This window comes from Coregonus clupeaformis, chromosome 17 (genome assembly GCF_020615455.1).
Source record: "Coregonus clupeaformis isolate EN_2021a chromosome 17, ASM2061545v1, whole genome shotgun sequence".
NCBI lineage: Eukaryota > Metazoa > Chordata > Actinopteri > Salmoniformes > Salmonidae > Coregonus > Coregonus clupeaformis.
The window spans coordinates 1,575,616-1,591,929 of record NC_059208.1 but is presented as its reverse complement, the minus strand read 5'-3'; the positions used below and the strand labels follow the sequence as shown (position 1 = coordinate 1,591,929).

At 44.8% G+C, this 16,314-nt stretch overlaps 1 protein-coding gene across 1 annotated transcript in view; it reads left to right on the top strand.

The window, feature by feature from the left end:
• The window catches only part of LOC121543214 (putative PIP5K1A and PSMD4-like protein), a 34,861-nt gene extending 18,747 nt beyond the window's left edge, over positions 1–16,114 (top strand). Inside the window, exons 5-26 of the mRNA XM_041852949.2 lie at positions 79–209; positions 3,578–3,695; positions 3,854–4,006; positions 4,870–5,169; positions 5,262–5,497; positions 5,610–5,693; positions 6,130–6,178; positions 6,335–6,419; positions 6,540–6,710; positions 6,861–6,993; positions 7,117–7,182; positions 7,288–7,378; positions 11,972–12,015; positions 13,467–13,607; positions 13,760–13,874; positions 13,956–14,042; positions 14,173–14,241; positions 14,334–14,549; positions 14,708–14,816; positions 15,361–15,492; positions 15,574–15,626; positions 15,747–16,114. Coding sequence (XP_041708883.2) covers positions 79–209; positions 3,578–3,695; positions 3,854–4,006; positions 4,870–5,169; positions 5,262–5,497; positions 5,610–5,693; positions 6,130–6,178; positions 6,335–6,419; positions 6,540–6,710; positions 6,861–6,993; positions 7,117–7,182; positions 7,288–7,378; positions 11,972–12,015; positions 13,467–13,607; positions 13,760–13,874; positions 13,956–14,042; positions 14,173–14,241; positions 14,334–14,549; positions 14,708–14,816; positions 15,361–15,492; positions 15,574–15,626; positions 15,747–15,923 — 2,760 coding nt within the window. The 3' untranslated portion in view covers positions 15,924–16,114. The remainder of the gene's footprint in view (positions 1–78; positions 210–3,577; positions 3,696–3,853; positions 4,007–4,869; positions 5,170–5,261; positions 5,498–5,609; positions 5,694–6,129; positions 6,179–6,334; positions 6,420–6,539; positions 6,711–6,860; positions 6,994–7,116; positions 7,183–7,287; positions 7,379–11,971; positions 12,016–13,466; positions 13,608–13,759; positions 13,875–13,955; positions 14,043–14,172; positions 14,242–14,333; positions 14,550–14,707; positions 14,817–15,360; positions 15,493–15,573; positions 15,627–15,746) is intronic.
• The last annotated feature ends 200 nt before the right edge of the window (positions 16,115–16,314 follow it).

Here is a 16,314-nt window from a genome sequence, read left to right as displayed (position 1 = left end):
CCTCAGACACAATTAATTTATCAATCTCTCTTGACAACCATCCATTTCTCCATTTATCTCTTCCACTTGCCCCTCCAGACCACGTCGTCAGCCCTGAAAGGAGCCATCCAGCTGGGCATCACTCACACTGTGGGCAGTCTGAGTCAGAAGGCAGAGAGGGACGTTCTCATGCAGGACTTTGTGGTGGTCGAGAGCATCTTCTTCCCCAGGTTAGACGTGTGTGTGTCTGTGTCACTGGCGTAGTACACATCCTTTTCCCCCTCATCAATCTACACACAATACCCCATAATGACAAAGCAAAAACAGGTTTTTAGAAATGTTTGCAAATTTATAAAAAAAATAAAAAACTGAAATCACATTTACGTAAGTATTCAGACCCTTTACTCAGTACTTTGTTGAAGCACCTTTGGCAGCGATTACAGCCTCGAGTCTTCTTGGGTACAACGCTACAAGCTTGGCACATCTGTATTTTGGGAGTTTCTCCAATTCTTCTCTGCAGATCCTCTCAAGCTCTGTCAGGTTGGATGGGGAGTGTCGCTACACAGCTATTTTCAGGTCTCTCCAGAAATGTTAGATCGGGTTCAAGTCCGGACTCTGGCTGGGCCACTCACGGCCATTCAGAGACTTGTCCTGAAGGCACTCCTGCGTTGTCTTGGCTGTGTGCTTAGGGTCGTTGTCCTGTTGGAAGGTGAACCTTCGCCCCAGTCTGAGGTCCTGAGTGCTCTGGAGCAGGTTTTCATCAAGGATCTCGCTGTACTTTGCTCCGTTCATCTTTGCCTTGATCCTGACTAGTCTCCCAGTCCCTGCCGCTGAAAGACATCCCCACAGCATGATGCTGCCACCACCATGCTTCACCGTAGGGGTGGTGCCAGGTTTCCTCCAGATGTGATGCTTGGCATTCAGGCCAAAAAGTTCAATCTTGGTTTCATCAGACCAGAGAATCTTGTTTCTCATGGTCTGAGAGTCTTTAGGTGCCTTTTGGCAAACTCCAAGCGGGCTTTCATGTGCGTTTTACTGAGGAGTGGCTTCCGTCTGGCCACTCTACCATAAAGGCCTGATTGGTGGAGTGCTGCAGAGATGGTTGTCCTTCTGGAATATTCTCCCATCTCTACAGAGGAACTCTGGAGCTCTGACCAAGGCCCTTCTCCCCCAATTGCTCAGTTTGGCTGGGGTGGCCAGCTCTAGGAAGAGTCTTGGTGGTTCCAAACTTCTTCCATTTAAGAATGATGGAAGCCACTGTTCTTGGGGACCTTCAATGCTGCAGAAATGTGTTGGTACCCTTCCCCAGATCTGTGCCTCGACACAATCCTGCCTTGGAGCTCTACGGACAATTCCTTCGAGCTCATGGCTTTGTTTTTTGCACTGACATGCACTGTCAACTGTGGGACCTTATATAGACAGGTGTGTGCCTTTCCAAATCATGTCCAATCAATTGAATTCACCACAGGTGGACTCCAATCAATTTGTAGAAACATCTCAAGGATGATCAATGTAAACAGGATGCACCTGAGCTCAATTTAGAGTCTCATAGCTTACAGTGGGGAAAAAATGTATTTAGTCAGCCACCAATTGTGCAAGTTCTCCCACTTAAAAAGATGAGAGAGGCCTGTAATTTTCATCATAGGTACACGTCAACTATGACAGACAAATTTAAGAAAATGTTTTCCAGAAAATCACATTGTAGGATTTTTTATGAATTTATTTGCAAATTATGGTGGAAAATAAGTATTTGGTCACCTACAAACAAGCAAGATTTCTGGCTCTCACAGACCTGTAACGTCTTCTTTAAGAGGCTCCTCTGTCCTCCAGTCGTTACCTGTATTAATGGCACCTGTTTGAACTTGTTATCAGTATAAAATACACCTGTCCACAACCTCAAACAGTCACACTCCAAACTCCACTATGGCCAAGACCGTAGAGCTGTCAAAGGACACCAGAAACAAAATTGTAGACCTGCACCAGGCTGGGAAGACTGAATCTGCAATAGGTAAGCAGCTTGGTTTGAAGAAATCAACTGTGGGAGCAATTATTAGGAAATGGAAGACATACAAGACCACTGATAATCTCCCTCGATCTGGGGCTCCACGCAAGATCTCACCCCGTGGGGTCAAAATGATCACAAGAACGGTGAGCAAAAATCCCAGAACCACACGGGGGGGACCTAGTGAATGACCTGCAGAGAGCTGTGACCAAAGTAACAAAGCCTACCATCAGTAACACACTACGCCGCTAGGGACTCAAATCCTGCAGTGCCAGACGTGTCCCCCTGCTTAAGCCAGTACATGTCCAGGCCCGTCTGAAGTTTGCTAGAGTGCATTTGGATGATCCAGAAGAGGATTGGGAGAATGTCATATGGTCAGATGAAACCAAAATATAACTTTTTGGTAAAAACTCAACTCGTCGTGTTTGGAGGACAAAGAATGCTGAGTTGCATCCAAAGAACACCATACCTACTGTGAAGCATGGGGGTGGAAACATCATGCTTTGGGGCTGTTTTTCTGCAAAGGGACCAGGACGACTGATCCGTGTAAAGGAAAGAATGAATGGGGCCATGTATCGTGAGATTTTGAGTGAAAACCTCCTTCCATCAGCAAGGGCATTGAAGATGAAACGTGGCTGGGTCTTTCAGCATGACAATGATCCCAAACACACCGCCCGGGCAACGAAGGAGTGGCTTCGTAAGAAGCATTTCAAGGTCCTGGAGTGGCCTAGCCAGTCTCCAGATCTCAACCCCATAGAAAATATTTGGAGGGAGTTGAAAGTCCGTGTTGCCCAGCGACAGCCCCAAAACATCACTGCTCTAGAGGAGATCTGCATGGAGGAATGGGCCAAAATACCAGCAACAGTGTGTGAAAACCTTGTGAAGACTTACAGAAAACGTTTGACCTGTGTCATTGCCAACAAAGGGTATATAACAAAGTATTGAGAAACTTTTGTTATTGACCAAATACTTATTTCCCACCATAATTTGCAAATAAATTCATTAAAAATCCTACTATGTGATTTTCAGGATTTTTTTTCTCATTTTGTCTGTCATAGTTGACGTGTACCTATGATGAAAATTACAGGCCTCTCTCATCTTTTTAAGTGGGAGAACTTGCACAATTGGTGGCTGACTAAATACTTTTTTTCCCCACTGTATGTAAATAAGGTATTTTTTTTACTTTTTAGAAATGTGCAAAAATTTATAAAAAACTGTTTTTCGCTTTGTCATTATGGGGTATTGTGTGAGGGGAAAAAAATATATTATATCAATTTTAGAATAAGGCTGTAACGTAACACAATTTGGAAGATGTCAAGGGGTCTGAATACTTTCTGGAGGGGGTCCCCCTAGATAGTATATGAACAAGTCATAAACCATGAAATAAATTGTTATAATTACAGGAAACTAAAACATTTTCTCTCAGCCTCATGGCAAAATGTGTAAAATAGCATAAGATTAGCTAGAAAATGGAAAAAAATTCTAAACTGTTGGACACCATTGGTCTGGGTGTGTCCATCTTGCATCTATGCTTGAGAGAAGTCTTCCTGTATTCAGCGCTCATTAACCCCCCCCCTCTCGCTCTGTCTGTCTCAGTGAGGGCAGTAACCTGACACCTGCCCACCACTACAGTGACTTCAGGTTTAAGACATACGCCCCCATCGCCTTCCGCTACTTCAGAGAACTCTTTGGCATCCGGCCAGACGACTACCTGGTCAGTAGACTACAAAGATTTCCTTAATTGAATCTGGTTGGGTTGGTTTGGTTTTGATTGGTTGTGTCTGGTTGTAGTTCTCTATGGTCAGGATGGTTGATTGGTCTTGTCTGGTTGTAGTTCTGTGGTCAGGATGCTAACTAACTCCTATCCTACAGTACTCTCTGTGTAACGATGGCCTGATAGAGCTGTCTAACTCCGGGGCCAGTGGCTCTCTCTTCTACGTGTCCAGTGATGATGAGTTCATTATCAAGACGGTGCAGCACAAAGAGGCTGAGTTTCTCCAGAAGCTACTACCAGGATACTTCATGGTGAGATATTGAAGGAGCAGGGGGAGGATACTTCATGGTGAGATATTGAAGGGGGGGTAATACTTAATGGTGAGATATTGAAGGGGGGTGTAATACTTCATGGTGAGATGTTGAAGGAGGAGGATACTTCATGGAGAGATATTGAAGGAGGGGGGAAGGATACTTAATGGAGAGATATTGATGGGGGGTAATACTTCATGGTGAGATATTGAGGGGGGGAGGACACTTCATGGTGAGATATTGAAGGAGGAGGATACTTCATGGAGCGATATTGAAGGAGGAGGATACTTAATGGAGAGATATTATAGGGGGGAGGATACTTCGTGTAGAGATTGAAGGAGGAGGATACTTCATGGAGAGATATTGAAGGAGGGAGAGGATACTTCATGTAGAGATATTGAAGGAGGAGGATACTTCATGGAGAGATATTGAAGGAGGAGGATACTTCATGGAAAGATATTGAAGGAGGAGGATACTTAATGGAGAGATATTATAGGGGGGAGGATACTTCGTGTAGAGATTGAAGGAGGAGGATACTTCATGGAGAGATATTGAAGGAGGGAGAGGATACTTCATGTAGAGATATTGAAGGAGGAGGATACTTCATGGAGAGATATTGAAGGAGGAGGATACTTCATGGAAAGATATTGAAGGAGGAGGATACTTAATGGAAAGATATTGAAGGAGGAGAGGGAAGATACTGTCTGTGGTGGCCTGTGTGTTTTAGTGTTTATATAATACCTAACTGTCTTGTATTTTCCTCTCTCCCCCCCAATCTCTCCTCACTTCTCCTTTCTACCCCTCCCTTCTTTCCCCGCTTTCCACCCTCCCCCCTTCTCTCCCTCCATCCAACCCCTCTGTAGAACCTGAATCAGAACAAGCGGACCCTGCTTCCTAAGTTCTACGGTCTGTACTGCATCCAGGCGGGAGGGAAGAACATCCGCCTGGTGGTGATGAACAACCTGCTGCCCCGCGTGGTCCACATGCACCTCAAGTACGACATGAAGGGTTCCACCTATAAGAGACGGGCCTCAGCCAAGGAGAGGGAGAAGACTTTTCCTACCTATAAAGACCTGGACTTCATCCAGGACCTGCCTGATGGAATGCTGCTGGAGCCGGACAACTACAACGCCCTTAGCAAGACCATCCAGAGAGACTGCCTGGTGGGAGGGAGGGAGGGTGTGTGTGTTCTGTTTGTGTATGTGCTGTTTGGGTGTACTGTATAGTAACTCTTATGCGTTTGTGTGTTCTCCAGCTCCTGCAGAGTTTTAAGATCATGGACTACAGTCTGCTGGTGGGGATCCATAACCTGGAGCAGGCTAGTAGGGAGCGGGAGCGAGGAGGGGGGCAGGTGGGGGACAGTGGTGGGTCAGAGGGGGCGGTGACCCCAGACCAGCGACGACCCCAGGCCCAGAAGAGTCTATACTGCACAGCCATGGAGTCTATACAGGGAGAGGCCCGCGGGAAGGGGGCCCTGGAGTCTGAGGACCAGTGAGTCAATCAATACATCACACGATATTACTTTGGGAAAAGTGCCAACTTTCACATAAAATTATGATTTGTTGATGGTGATTGGTTGGTGTGGTGTATGATGTCATTTCAGTATGGGCGGGATCCCAGCCAGGAACTCTAAAGGAGAGAGGTTGCTGGTCTTTATCGGCATCATCGACATTCTGCAGTCCTACAGGTAGGTGCTTGTTTCTTTGTTTGTGTGTGCGTTCTTGTGTACAGACTACATACAATTTCACATAGTTAATATAATGATACAGTACTCAATGTATTGGGACAGTGACACATTTCTTGTTTTACTCTAGCACTTTGGATTTGAAATGATACAATGTAAGTACCCTCAAAATAAAGTTGACAGTCTGCACTTTAACCTCATAGTCATTGTATCATTTCTAATGCAAAGTGCTGGAGTACAGAGCCTAAACAACAACAAAATGGTCAATGTCCCAATACTTTTGGAGCTCACTGTATATACCATTAGCAGATGAATTTATCCAATGCGACTTAGTCATGCGTGCTTATATTTTACGTATGGATGGTCCCAGGAGTCGAACCAACTATCCTGGCGCCATGCTTTACCAACTGAGCTGTGTTCACCAAGACTGTTTTTTCAGGTTCATCAAGAAGTTGGAGCACTCATGGAAGGCCCTCGTCCATGATGGGGTAAGATCCTACACACACACACACACACACACACACACACACACACTATACCTGTAGTACATTATGAAAGATGCCACAGATGCAGGTGTCAGATCTGCCACTGCTTATGTCAGGCCTATGTCAGGTTATAGGTGGTTTATTCCTTTTCCTCTGTAGGATACAGTGTCGGTGCACAGACCAGGCTTCTACGCTGAGCGCTTCCAACAATTCATGTGTAACACAGTGTTCAAGAAGATCCCATGTAAGACTGCTGTGTGCTTGTGTATTTTCTGTTTCAATATTGACTTTTATGATATAACGTGCTGTCGTTATTTATTGTTATATTGTTCTCTCCACCCCCCCCCCCATCCCCACCCCTCAGTGAAGCTCTCCCCGTCTAAGAAGTCTCGTGGTGGGGGTCCGGGGGGTCTGAGGAGAGCTCCTACCCTGGGAGGCCCCACCCCCCACTCCCACGCTGCTGGACAGTCTGTGGTGGACCCCCGACTCGTCTACCACTCCCACTTCAACAGGGCTGACGCAGATGGAGACAGCGGTGAGTGAACAGTTAACACAAACATGGATTGTATGTTTGATCAGAGGTCAAGGTGGACCAGAGCTACATGAAGTGCCTATGGACAAGGGGTTAGGGGTGGACTTGGAATTGGGCTATTAGTTTCCCTCTTTACTCCCTCTTTCTGTTCAGGCATGCAGTCGGGCAGGCCAGACCTGGTGCCAAGAACCCCTCCCCTGGCGGGAGGGTCAGGGGATGCAGAGGCCAACCTCTCTACGTCCTCATTAGGAAGCACAGGACTCACCACCTCCTCTCCTCCGCTACGGTAACACATCCCTCCATCACCTCTCCTCTCTTCCCCTCTCCTCCACAAAGTAAGTCCTCCTCCTCAAGTCACCCAGTTCATGTGTTTCTCTCTCTATCTCTCTCTCTCTCTCTCTCTCTGTAGGTCAGTAGGGGTTGAGGTGCATAGAGCAGTAACAAGCACAGACCAAGACCACGGTGCCTCCCACAGGTACACAAAGGAATTACACCATTGACTCGCATGTATTTCCATTTACATGAACACACACTATACACACACATACCCTTATCAATCTTCTCTCTCTCTGTCTCTCAGTATGGGGGCGGAAGTGAAAGAATCAGGTGATCAGTCAGGTAATGAAGATGCCATCTCACTATCAGACATCGTCCCAGAGACCAACATCTGCTAAGTCTGGCCCAATCCTCTTCCTCCTCTTCTTAAGATCTTCACTATGGTGTTTCCCATAGCTCACTGGCCTCCCTCCCTGTCTGTCCCCAACAGTAACAACTGATCTGGAGTCATCTGAGGAAAAGGTGATTTTGGAACCAAGGAGGTGGGTGGAAGAGAGAGCGAGAGGGGGAGAGTAATCCTCCATCCTGACTCCTCTTTCGATCCATCCCTCGAGGTTTGGAACGTACTTCAGGCTGGCTGAACGGGATGGGGGGGTTGAGAAGTGAAAGAGGGAGAGGGTGAGTGACTGACTGAGTGCCAGCGAGAGGAGCAAAGAGAAAGAGAGAGTGTGTATGTGTGAGGTGGGGGTGGTTGTCTGAAGGCTTGGTCAGCCAGACAGACACAGTGCTGCTAGAAACCCATCTCTAACTAAGTTACAGGAGTCTCTGTGTCACTAAACCCACTTAAACTGTCCCACCGATCACAAAGTCTGAAGGGGAGAGGGATGTGGGCTCAGACACCCCTGTATCGACAGTGTGGAGGAGGAACACCATGCTCTATATCACACTCTGTTTTTTACATTTTAGTCATTTTTAGCAGACGCTCTTATCCAGAGCGACTTACAGTTAGTGAGTGCATACATTTTCATACTGGCCCCCCGTGGGAAACGAACCCACAACCCTGGCGTTGCAAACGCCAAGCTCTACCAACTGAGCTACACAGGGTTGTTCTGTGTTACTGTGTGCATTCCTTCTTGTGGAAAGTCTAAGTGGGTTCAGTTTTCAGTGACTCAGAGCATAATATCTCATATATTATCATTCTACATCTCTCCACCCCCTCCTCTCTCCACACAGCCAGGAGATCGGAGGGAAACAGGAGAATCATCTCTATGTAGTGTTTTATACTTTTTATTATGACTACACTTTTACTGCTATGGACAGAACATATGTTTTCATCACACAGACCTTCTATTCATTTAGATTATGGATGTATACAGTGGCTGACTGACTGAATTTGGGAGCTGGAATGTACAGGCCAGAGCTATAGGTAGGCTATACTCCACAGGAGGTTGGTGGCACTTTAATTGGGGAGGACGGGCTCGTGGTAATGGCTGGAGCAGAATGAGTGGGATGGTATCAAATACATCAAACACATGGTTTGATGCCATTCCATTCTCACCGTTCCAGCCATTATTATGAGCCGTCCTCCCCTCAGCAGCCTCCACTGCTATACACAGTGTTGTATATGTGTCTATTGCTCTGGTACTGTCTGATGGGGAGGCTCTGTCTGTCACTCTGTCTCCATGGTTATCCTGGAATCTTCCTCTCTGATGAGACCACATGTGCTATAGTGATCAAGGTTTAAAGAGGACATAAAATAAGGTTTAAAAAACACCAGCAAATCAGCGCCAAGTGATTTTAATTTGAGAAATCTGTTCCAAAGTATTCCTATGCATAATAGAGAGATATGTGATTGTAAGCAAGGTTTGAAATTGTTTTAGTCAAATATTATCTCTTTGGGCTTCTTGCAGTCAATTTGCACTCAACAAATTATTTGTAATTATGTTCTGGCCCCCTCCTCAAGAAAGAAATTGGCCCACGGCTGAATCTAGTTGATGATCCCTTGAATAGAGGCTCCCCACACCAGAGAAGAGACAGCGAGGAGTAGTAACAGAAGGACAGGACAGTGACATGACCACACTAACACTAGCTGCCTCTCACTCACCGTCTTCCTTTTTATATCTGTGCCTTTGTGTCTGTCTGGTGCTAGTCTTGCTGAGCTGTGAGACGTGTTTGTGTCTCTCTTGTGTTTTTGTTTTCTTTAATGTCCCGTTACACACACATTCAAACTCTTGTTTGAGTCTGTTGTTTTTATATTCACACTGCCAATCAAAAGTATCTTTGAAAGAAAATTTGACCAATCAACCGGCAGGGTTAAAAGGAATAAGCGAGCGTTTAATGCACACTCCACACTCATGCCTTTTTCGGTCTTCGTATGGCGGTTCACAGTTCCATCACATTCATTCACATCCAGCCATTTAGACTGTTTTGTACACATAATGATTATATTAAGTGATCTTCAAGCAATGGTAATTTTACCACTGTCATTCAACCACTTTGGATATGCTGGTTACAGAAATCCCTGCTGCAGTCCACTGAGTATGAGACTCACCACGTGTGTATGACTAATGGAGTTTGCGTGTCTGTAGTACACCTCTTGTACATTAACGTTTATATAAACATGGTTTTGTTCTTTTTTTCCCCCATTTGCTCAATCATTGTGTAGAATACTAACACAAGCTCCGGTTGGCAGTTCATACTATTTATCCTGTAGTAGGATATTTCAGACACAGCGATACATATCACTGCCTAGTGGTTATGCTGGATCTTGTATTTGACACCCAACACAGTGTGGTTTAAAGGGCCACAAGGCCTGATTGTGAGGACACATTTCTAAGTAGATGAGAGCACATGTGGTCCAAAGCAGAGAGGGAGATGAGGGTGAGATGGACAAACTGGGGGATATCGGCCTGTGGTGGAAATTATTCATGTTCATTGATGCACCATGAGACAATAGGGAATGTTTAAAGGGGAGGGGGGGAGTACAAGAACACAGCCATGTCCTGAAGAAACTAGAGGCTGGAAGTGGAGCTCTGTCTGATCAACTGTCATGACAAATTGGAAAAGCAATCAAAATGATATGGACTTGAACATATGAACACACTGCATATGGAAACTACATGGAGGAGACCTATGCTTCAGAACTTGAGTTTTGATGAACTTGATGTTTTCCCAACAGATCTGAGTTTGACCCTTCAAACAGAGTTGCAGCACACAGTTTGAGAGGAGCTGTCCTGCATGATAACTAGACATGTTAAATAATAATAATAATAATATGCCATGTTCTAAAGCACACAGGAAGGAAGGGCACAAGAGTGGGTGGTATTGGTTCCACAATGAGTTATTTACACAAATAATTGAATTACTACATAGTTTGATTCATTTCAAGTTCTTGCGTTCACTACTTTTCCTCCCTAACCTGTCTTTGTAAAAAGCTCATATGGTATTCCTGGTTAAGGTTATTTCCAACCATGGCCCTCAATTAGAAGTTGTGCTCTTTTGAATGTTTCGACCTTTGACGCTGATAACCCTGCTCAGCTTCCCCATCATTTCAAAGAGCTCAGTTCAAAGTCTTGCGCTGTTCGTTTGAGAACAGTTGGCCACCAAAGAAAACACTCCAAGCCCCATGTTCCCAAGTTTTGAATCACATTTTTGATAGATGGTATTGTATCTTATTATAACAAGCCTTAGTGCGACAACAGGGTCTGGATTTGAATCCATGAACACTGATCATGACTTTTAGCGTATGCTTAACTTTACAAACTAACATCTGACAGTCTCAGAACAATGTTGTTTTAAAGCCTGTGTGGTTCTGTGTAGATGCTGGATTTAACCCGTTGCAGTGTCTGGTGACTTGACTGGACCACTGCACAACAGACACATCACCCTTTGGTGCTCAAAGGGCGGTACACTTGCAACACAGACACTACAGAACATATGAACTAATGCAATATGAACAAGTCTGCCATCTTAAAGTTTGAAGAATTGTATTTATTGTATTTGTATTATTATTATGACCTTGTAGCCTGAAATTATTCATAAGTTGTACATGTACCGTAGATGATTGTACGTATAATAATGTATTCTTCTGACAGGAAATGTCAGAGACTTAAGTAGTGTATTGGATATGGAAGGGGATTATTTGACAATTTCACTTTTTATATTTCATGTTTGATTTTGATATATTCTCCATCATTATTCTGGGGCAATGATCTCCCATGCTTTTCTACGTTGAATGTTTCACACAGCCTCCTAGCCAACGTTGCTGGTTACCATCTATGCTTCAATTACTCTATTTTTACTCTACCTGTATAAAATGTGTATATGTATATAGTAGTCACGGAAATGCCTTCTCATGCTGCCTGTTCCTTCTACCATCTTTCAGTGATGTGGTGGTGATGTTTTTCATATTTTATGTGATTTTAGAATTAAACATATTTTCTAAATGTTGGTTCTTGTCTTTATTCCTGAACATGATACAACAGTTTAGGGATTGGAAGGGTAGGTCTACACTACAGTAGATCCACAAATTCATATTACTTTATTTGTGAGTGGGAGAGTCTTGTCCATGACATGGCATTTTACATTATATTCACTTTTAGGTTTTTGTTTGCAGGAGAGGCAAAGCAGGGCCCCAAAAATTTTTATATTAAGTGTTTGTGGCAGTGGCTAAGTAAACCAAACCAAAATGTGGATTGCAGTCTCTCTTGGTCCATAATGTCAGTGGAGGCTGCTGAGGGGAGGACTGCTCATAATAATAGCTATAACAGCGCAAATGGAATGGCATCAAACACATGGAAACCATGTTTGATCTATTTGATACCATTCCACTAATTCCGCTCCAGCCATTACCATGAGCCCGTCCTCCCCAATTAAGGTGCCACCAACCACCTGTGATATGTGTAAGTCATGGTAAAATTTATGCCCAGGTATTTTTGGCCCGAAGAACTGTATTTCCCATCGACCATCAGTTTTGGTGACGTAGATAGCAACGCAAAGATTACAAGATGGGGCTCGAAAGTACTATGGTCTGGTAAGGGAAAGAAAAAATATAAATTGTCATCATATGTATTATTCTTTAAACGAAGTAAGAGGTAGAGTTTGTTTAGTTTATTGTGAACGTGCATCTGAGTAATTTTTTTTATCCTGAAATTTCCGCTAACATGACTTATGTAAACACTGGCAATCCTAGTTAGCCATTTCCCTGAGTCATTTTTGGCTTGCTAATGCTAGCTTCGCTATGACATGCAACGGTTCTGATTGCAATTTAGAGCAGTTTAGCTAGTAAGATGTTCCCTGAAAAGTTGTTTCAAGTCAGTTCGTGAGGGATTTTGCAAATGTAACAAGCATTTAATCCTGAAACTGCTAACGTTAACTAGCTTCCTTGTTATTTTGTGAACAAGGGGAACAAGGCAGTGGTTTAGACATTGTTGTTTTACTAAGGTTCAGTAAACGATGACCTCAGTCTTTGTTTCTGCAAGTTGCTCTGGATAAAAACTACCTATGTCAACATCGACAACATTCGCTAGCTAGGCACTCCAATATGTCCCCTACTAGCAGTCTGTCTAGGGATTAGCAGCATGGGGGAAGGGGGGTGAATCCTCGTCCTGGTTGGGGAAAAGGAAGGGTTGCCAGTTAAGTGAAGTGCACACTTAAAGATGCACTTTGCAGAACTCGCTCCGCCATTTCCTGGTTGCTAAAATGCGAATAGTTATGCACATTTCCATTTGTGACAAAAAAAGCAAGGATAGTGTAGAGAATCATTGTACCATCTAAACGCTGTGAAATATATTTTCCATAACCAAACATATTGTATTTTCAGTTGTTTGAAGCTGGTGTACAAAACCGAAAGTAAAATACTTGCTTTCAATGAGAATTACATATAACTCACATTTCTATGTGAATTTGGTCGGGTCGCCCAAAAAGATATTTATGGCGGCATTAACTAACTTATGCAACACTGTTCTTAATATAGATCTAAATATAGGTCTAATACTGGGTTTTTGCCCTAGCACTACACAGCTGATTCAAATAACCCACTCGTCAAGCTTTGATTGTTTGAATCAGCTGTGTAGTGCTAGGGGAAAAAACCAAAATGGGGCCCCAGGACCAAGTTTGGGAAACCCTGCTCTGGTAGGCCTACATCAGGGATGGGCAACTCCAGTCCTCAGGAGCCTGGATGGTGTCACACTTTTGCCCCAGCAACACACCTGACTCCAATAATCAACCTATCATGATCTTCAGTTTAGAATGCAATTAGTTTAAATCAGCTGTGTTTGCTAGGGATGGGGGAAAAGTGACATCAAATAAAATGTTATTGGTCACATATTTAGCAGATGTTATTGCGGGTGTAGTGAAATGCTTGTGTTCCTAGCTCCAACAGTCCAGAAGGACTCTTATCCTACTGGACTGGAGTTGCCCCTCCCTGGCTTACATGCTCCACTGGGTAACTTATGTATGTACTGTGTTGTCCATGTGCCTCAGTGTGGACAACAGTGAGTACATGAGGAATGGAGACTTCCTCCCCACCAGACTGCAGGCCCAGCAAGATGCTGTCAACATTGTGTGTCACTCCAAGACGCGCAGCAACCCTGAGAACAATGTGGGCCTCATCACCATGGCCAAGTATGGAGCTACGTGTGTGTCCGTGTGTGTGTCGTCTTTGTGGTCCCAACAAAGTTGTTCAACATTTAGATATTACAGGATGCCTGGATACTTGTGATTCTTTTTAGTGATTTAGTGTAAGAAATGTGTAGTAACTGTTGTTTTCTGTGCAGTAACTGTGAGGTGTTGACCACGTTGACTGCAGACGCAGGGAGGATCCTGTCTAAACTGCACGCTGTCCAGCCCCGTGGAAACATCAGCTTCTGCACAGGCATCAGAGTGGCACATGTATGTATACTACACAATAATACAATACACTTTATTGCACTTATCATATGTCACTACACTGAACCCTGTCTCCTCTCACAGTTGGCTCTGAAGCACAGACAGGGGAAGAACCACAAGATGCGCATTATTGCCTTCGTGGGCAGCCCAGTGGAGGACAACGAGAAGGATGTAAGTGTTCTGTCAATGCAGTTTGTGTGTGTGGCGTGTGTTGATAACTGAATGAATGGGCACATCTGTGTCTTTAAAAACATGAAAGTGATGTTACCTCTGACAGCATTTCCTGTCACATTCTCTCTAGCTGGTGAAAATGGCGAAGCGTCTAAAGAAAGAGAAAGTCAGTGTGGACATCATTAACTTTGGAGAGGAGGTACCAAATATTAAACCTAATATTGCTCTGGTCTCATTATTTCTTTATAGCCATCACTGTCTCCCTTACATAAAAAAACATTTGGTCTCCAGGAGGTGAACACAGAGAAGCTGACCGCCTTCATCAACACTCTGAATGGGAAGGAAGGAGCAGGGTCCCACCTTGTGACAGTGCCTCCAGGTCCCAGTCTGGCTGATGCCCTGCTGTCCTCTCCTATCCTTGCTGGGGAGGGAGGAGCCATGCTGGGCCTGGGTTCCAGTGACTTTGAGTTTGGAGTGGACCCCAGCGCGGACCCAGAGCTGGCACTGGTGAGAGGGGGAGGACTAGATGGGTTGATCATTCTCTCTCTCTTGTTTTTACGCTTTCTCGTGTTCTCTCTCTCTCATTGCCTTTTTTTGGGATGATTTTTATCGTATGCTACAATCTTCCTCCTTTGAACTTTTTCTGCGCTCCGTGCCTTCTCCAGGCTCTGAGGGTGTCTATGGAGGAGCAGAGACAGAGGCAGGAGGATGAGACTCGCAGGGCAGCAGTGGTGTCTGCTGCTGAGGCCGGGGTTCCCTCGCCTACCGCTGACGGTGAGACAGATACACAACCCTCCATCTACACCCTGTACACATAACTAGAACCCTCCACCTACAAACAAATCACTCCACTACAACTGGCAACCAACCAATGCCCATACACCATTATCTCTCTTGTATCCCGAGTGGCGCAGTGGTCTAAGGCACTGTATTGCAGTGCTAGCTCTGCCACTAGAGATCCTGGTTCGAATCCAGGCTCTGTCGTAGCTGGCCGTGACCGGGAGACCCATGGGGCGGCGCACAATTGGCCCAGCGTCTTCCAGGATAGGGGAGGGAATGGCCGGCAGGGATGTAGCTCAGTTGGTTGAGCATGGCGTTTGCAACGCCAGGGTTGTGGGTTCAATTCCCACGGGGGGCCAGTAAAAAAAATATAGATATATTTATAAAAAATAAAAATAAAAGATTCACTCACTAACTGTAAGTCGCTCTGGATAAGAGCGTCTGCTAAATGACTTAAATGTAAATGTACTCTGATCTTCCCTGGAGGGAGACACTGCATATGGGGGACTGAACTGTTAACCCCCCCTCCCCCCTCCAGAGTCAGACGATGCTCTGCTGAAGATGTCAGTCCCCCAGGCTGACACGGCCACGCCCGCTATGCCTGACTTCAGCCGCATGACGGAGGACGAGCAGATCGCCTACGCCCTGCAGATGTCCATGCAGGGTGGAGGTCAGTGACATACATAGCCAGTTTTAGCCAGTTATAACGTGGCATAATCGGTCCGTAACATCTCTGTCCTGTCCTACACAGCAGAGTCGATGGACATGGACACAGGAGCCCCCGTGGACTCAGAGGGTGGTAAGGTACGGCCAACTCTCACACACCACTGAGATGAAACTGCGGATGTTACACATGCTCAAAGGCTCTTGTGTTTCTAGCATATGTTAATCTCTCTGCCCTGCCTCCCTCCTCTCTCTCTGCAGGATGAGGAGGACTATGATGTGATGCAGGACCCAGAGTTCCTCCAGAGCGTCCTGGAGAACCTACCGGGTGTCGACCCCAACAACGAGGCCATCCGTAACGCCATGGGCTCCCTGGCCTCACAGACAGGATCCAAACCTGACAGCAAGAAAGACAAAGAGGATGAGAAGAAGAAATGAACATTTACACACTAAACATAATAGATAATAATGACTGATTTTTTTCTTTTGTTGTGTCAAGGTTAATGATGAATGTTGCCTTTAAAAAACAACATTTGTACTAAATTGGGATCTTATATCAACCCAAGGACATTCAGTAAGTGTACATTGTGTACTGATAATAATAAATACATTTACATAATTCAAGAGAACACCTCGGCTGGTTGTGGAATTTTGTGCCAATGTTGACATGCTGTACACATACTCCTTCCATGGAGGGGATTGACTACTATGGACTTGACCTTTAGTATAAAAATGTCAGATAAATACTGATTTTATTGCAAACTATCCCTGTGTAACTGTAGGTCTTTCTGAAAAGCCATGCTTTGTGAAACAGACATTGTCTAAATTT